The 5542-nt window shown below is 38.0% G+C and overlaps 1 protein-coding gene across 1 annotated transcript; it reads left to right on the plus strand.

Annotated features, from left to right (window-relative positions):
• Positions 1–974: 974 nt before the first annotated feature.
• On the plus strand, positions 975–5337 carry EMWEY_00044370 (Ca2+-ATPase, putative; the record flags this gene model as incomplete). The annotated part of the gene is made up of 10 exons (XM_013479046.1): positions 975–1663; positions 1954–2093; positions 2271–2448; positions 2693–2847; positions 3057–3224; positions 3436–3593; positions 3806–3959; positions 4139–4287; positions 4488–4530; positions 5318–5337. 10 exons carry the CDS (start codon positions 975–977, stop codon positions 5335–5337), a joined length of 1854 nt encoding a protein of 617 aa, XP_013334500.1.
• Between the last annotated feature and the right edge of the window lie 205 nt (positions 5338–5542).

Here is a 5542-nt window from a genome sequence, read left to right on the forward strand (position 1 = left end):
CTACACCATTAGTATTAAATAAATAAATAAATAAATAAATAAATAAATAAATAAATAAATAAATAAATTTATTCTTTTTTTTTTCTTTTTTTTTTTTCTTAGTTATTATCTACAGCTGTAGTACTAAATAGTACAGCAAATATATGCGCAGATAATTATGATGGATTGTCTCCTTATAAGGAGACACCTCGTTCTTCTTATTGTTGTATTAATTATAGATCTGCTGCTGCTGCTGCTGCTGCTGATGGTGTAACAACAAGTACACCACCACCAGCAGCAGCAGGAACAGCAGCAGCAGCAGCAGCAGCAGCAGCAGAGGAGGGACCCCATCATGTAGGCAGTCCTACTGAGTGTGCCTTATTAGAGTTTGTCTCCTTATTAGGATTCTCTATAGAGGAGATAAGGAGACAGCAGTTACTCCTCTATGGAGACGTAAGCTCCTGCTGCTCCTGCTGCTGCTGCTGCTGCTGCTGCTGTTGCTGCTGCTGCTGTTGTTGTTGCTGTTTTTGTCTTGTTGTAGAAGGGCAGCAACATATTAAGTTGTGTATTAGTTCCTTCCCTTCTTTTTGTCTCCTTTTTTGTCTCCTTTTTTGTCTCCTTTTTCTTTTATGTCTCCTTTTTCTTTTTGTCTCCTTTTTTGTGTCTCCTTTTATGTCTCCTTTTTCTTTTTGTCTCCTTTTTTGTCTCCTTTTATGTCTCCTTTTTTTTGTCTCCTTTTTTGTCTCCTTTTTCTTTGTCTCCTTTTTTGTCTCCTTTTATGTCTCCTTTTATGTCTCCTTTTATGTCTCCTTTTTCTTTTTGTCTCCTTTTTTGTCTCCTTTTTCTTTTTGTCTCCTTTTATGTCTCCTTTTTCTTTTTGTCTCCTTTTTTGTCTCCTTTTATGTCTCCTTTTTTTTTGTCTCCTTTTTTGTCTCCTTTTTGTTTATTTATATTAGCCTGTCCTTAGGGAGCCATTTACTAGTGACCGTAAGATAATGACAACAGTTATCTCTCTGCAGCAGCAGCAGCAGCAGCAGCAGCAGCAGCAGTTGCTGCTGCTGCCACAAACAGGAGGGGATACAGCAACAAAAGATAAAAGAAGAAGCAGCAGACGCAGCAGCAGACGCAGCAGCTGCAGCAGCACAGATAGTCGTCGCTGCAGCACCGCAAGCAACAGCAATCGTCTTCTTTCTTCTGCTGAGACAGCAGCAGCAGCAGCAGCACTAACACCAACACCCCCTCCACCACCACCACCACCAGCAGCAGCAACAACAGCAGCAGCAGCAGCAGCAACAACAGCAGCAGATGAGGACACACAAGTGGGTACCTACAGGGTATACGTAAAGGGAGCAGCAGAGACAGTGTTACGTCTTTGTTCTCATTTAGTGGTTCCTGCTGCTCTATCTGCGGCTCTAACGCGCAGCAGCAGCAGCAGCAGCAGCAGCAGCAGCAGCAGCAGCAGCAGTAATGAATTATGTATAATTCCTTTAACAAATAAATTAAGAGAAGAAATAGAGAAAAGAGTAATTGAATTCATGGCAGGAGAATGTTTACGTACTATTTGTATTGCATATAAGGATATAAAAACAATAAAAAATAATCTTTTTCTTTCTTATAATCTTAATCAATATAAATATTACTCTATTGAGCAACAACTTGTCTGTCTTGCTATATTAGGCATCAGGTACGGACTAATAGGGTTTATTATTAGGGTTTATATTAGGGTTTATTAGCGTTTATTTGGGCTTATTAGCGTTTATTTGGGCTTATTAGGGTTTCTGGAGGGTTTGTGAGGGTTTAGGGTTTAGGGTTTAGGGTTTAGGGTTTAGGGTGGTATGGTAGAACTGTCTATTTGTTAACCATTAACTCCCAATGCAATTGTAGATCTCCTAACTCCGGTTGTGCATGGTAGATGGATTAGGGTTTAGGGTTTAGGGTTTAGGGTTTAGGGTTTAGGGTTTAGGGTTTGTGCAGGGATCCAGTACGTGAGGAGGTTCCTGCTGCAGTCCGTGCATGCCAAGCAGCAGGGATTCGTGTACGAATGGTAACAGGAGACAATTTAGAGACAGCTAAACAAATTGCTATTAAATGTAATATATTTCATCCTGAAGAAGGTATACTATTTCTAGGGTTTAGGGTTTAGGGTTTAGGGTTTAGGGTTTAGGGTTTGGGGTTGAATGTTCATATTTCGGGGTTGGTTAGGGTTTCGGGTTTAGGATTTGTGGTCTATGAACTAGAATTTAGTGTTTAGGGTTTAGGGTTTAGGGTTTAGGGTTTGTGTGTGTATTCAGACGGTTTAGCCATGACGGGTGCAGAATTTACGCGTATAGTAGGGGGAGTAGTATGTAGTGTTTGTCTAACTAGGGTTTGTGATTGTACAACGGGGAATACAAAAGAAAGAAAAGAAGGAAAAAGAATTAGGAAAGATATTATTAAAGATATTGAAGCATTCAAGAAAATTGCACCAAGGTAATTCAATTATGAGGGTTTAGGGTTTAGGGTTTAGGGTTTAGGGTTTAGGGTTTAGGGCGTTTTTTTTCATGTTATAGATAAAGAAAGATTTAGGGCTTAGGGTTTAGGGTTTAGGGTTTGTGTGTGTTGTATGATGTATCAGTGTGTAGAAGTGTTTATGTGGTTGAATTTTTTTTGGAAAAAAAAAACCCTAATTTAGGGTTTAGGGTTTAGGGTTTAGGGTTTAGGGTTTGGCGCTTAGGCTGGAAGTACTTGCAAGATCGCAACCAATGGATAAATTCGCTCTTGTTGTGGGGTTGCAGCAGTTAGGGTCTGTAGTCGCGGTAACAGGAGATGGAGCAAATGATTCTCCTGCACTTAAGACTGCTGATGTTGGATTTGCTATGGGAATTACAGGTTCCTAAACCCTAAACCCTAAACCCTAAACCCTAAAAAATTCTAAACCCTCAAAAAAAGAACCCTAAACCCTTAAATCATCCTTAATAGACAGAGAGAGTCTCAAACGTAAACGCCTGTTCAAACTGAAAAAAACTTCACTAAACCCTTTTTTAGGGTTTAGGGTTTAGGGTTTAGGGTTTAGGGTTTAAATTTTTTTTTTTTTTCAGGAAAAGAAGTAGCAAAACAAGCAGCAGATATAGTATTATTAGATGATAACTTTGAGAGTATTGTGTCTGCTGTTAAATGGGGAAGAAGTATCTACGCAAATATACAAAAGTTCTTAGAATTCCAATTAACTGTTAATGTTGTTGCTGTTATTTCTTCTTTTGTTTGCGGTAAGATATGGTCTAGGGTTTAGGGTTTAGGGTTTAGGGTTTAGGGTTTATATGGTTTATATTATATGGTGTTTAATTAATGTATACACACCGTATATTTAGTTTACAATGTTGTACTGTAAATTGTTATCATATTAGGGTTTAATGTATTTGTTGAATATTTTAGGGTTTAGGGTTTAGGGTTTAGGGTTTAGGGTTTATGTGTATACAGCTGCAACACTACGAGAGAGTCCATTAACAGCAGTACAAATGTTATGGATAAATTTAATCATGGATTGTCTTGCCTCTCTTGCCTTAGCAACAGAACCACCATCAGATACTTTATTAAAAAGGAAACCTATCTCTAAAAATGAATATCTTGTTACCAAGGTACCTAAACCCTAAACCCTAAACCCTAAACCCTAGTAAACCCTAAACCCTAGTAAACCCTAAACCCTAACACCTCCTTAGTTGCTGTGTGTGACTCATTCTGTGCCAGCGAATGAGTGCTGTATTTGCCTTATATGTGTGGTGTACAACTTACCTTTTATTCCAATGTCATAGGGTTTAGGGTTTAGGGTTTAGGGTTTATGGTGTTGCAGAAGATGTGTCGTAATATACTAGGACAAGCAATATATCAATTAGCTGTCTTATTTGTACTTATTTTTGCTGGGGATAAATTTATACCTGAACTTAAATGGGAACATTTATCCCAAGATACAAGAAATATGTTTCCTGATTTCTGCGAATTTAGCGGTATTACCAAACCCTAAACCCTAAACCCTAAACCCTAAACCCTAAACCCTAATTTTTGAAAAAATGAAAAAATATAACACAAAACTTTCCAAACCAGCAGGAAATTATGTTACCCATTTGACATGATGTATATAAGGGTTTAGGGTTTAGGGTTTAGGGTTTAGGGTTTATGATTGCAGATTGTACGAGTGAATCTCCTCATATATTAAGATCAGGAAGACGTTTCTTTCCTTTTACATCTACAGAAGATTATAAGGCAGCATGGAAAGTGACCATTGGTCCTAGTAGACATTATACACTTGTATTTAATGCATTCGTCTTTATGCAGGTAAGCAGCAGCAGCAACAGCAGCAACAGCAGCAGCAGCAGCAGCAGCAGCAGTAGCACACCATTTGCCACAACTAGATATATTATCCACATTATTTTTTATCTACTATATTACCTTGAAAGTTGAAAATTTAGGGTTTAGGGTTTCCATTAGGGTTTAGGGTTTAGGGTTTAGGGTTTAGGGTTTGTGTGTGTATACAGTTAGGAAATATGTTTAATGTTCGTCGATCTGGTCCATCATTAAGTATATTTAAGGGTTTATTTGGATCTAAAATGTTTTTATCAATTGTTATTTTTATTTTTATTTTTCAAGTTTTTGCTGTTGAATTTGGTGGTCTACCTATGTCTTGTACATTTGGGGTAAGTAATAAACCCTAATTTAGGGTTTAGGGTTTAGGGTTTAGGGTTTTTAGGGTTTAGGGTTTACCTTAAAAAAAATAATATAACAAAAAATATAAAAAATACTTCCCTTAACATAAACCCTGAAACCCTAAACAATAAACCCTAAACCCTAAACCACCCTAAACCCTAAACCCTAAACCCTAAACCCTAATTATATGTATAAAAAAGTATTTTTTTTTTTCTGCAGGGTATAACATTAAGCCAATGGGGAATATGTTTCTTATGTTTTATTGGATCAATATTAATGGGTATTTTTCTTCTTTTTGTTCCTTACCGTCATTTACCAGAGACAGGAAAGAAAGAGATTGATCTATTACAAGAAAGTAAAAGTATTGCACTCGCATCCAGAGGACGGTAAACCCTAAACCCTAAACCCTAAACATCCTAAAAGCCCTAAACTTGAAACCTAAAACAACCTAAACCCTAAACCCTAAACCCTAAACCCTAAACGCTAAACCCTAGGCATGTGATTACCGCTATCAAGGAGAAAATATAATAGTCAATCTGCATGCTGCTGATGCTACTGCTGCTGATCTGCTGCTGCTGCTGCTGCTGTTGCGCTTGTTGTTTCTTCTTTTATTTAGGGTTTAGGGTTTAGGGTTTAGGGTTTGTGAGGGTTTGTGTCTCAGACTGTCTACTGAGAGGTTAAGCAACAGGATGCTTCTTTCTAATTCGTCGCATATTACCCAAGAAAGACGCAAACAAATCATGTCAGGGTTTAGGGTTTAGGGTTTAGGGTTTAGGGTTTAGGCAGGATTGAACTGTTGGTGATGCAGGCTGGTTCTTTCTGTCCTTCTGCTGGTGTTGCTGCTGCTGCTGCTGCTGCTGCTTTGCCAGTTGTATTTGCTGCTGTC

The sequence above is a fragment of the Eimeria maxima genome, genomic scaffold, assembly GCF_000499605.1.
Source record: "Eimeria maxima Weybridge genomic scaffold, Emw_scaff851, whole genome shotgun sequence".
NCBI classification, from domain to species: domain Eukaryota; phylum Apicomplexa; class Conoidasida; order Eucoccidiorida; family Eimeriidae; genus Eimeria; species Eimeria maxima.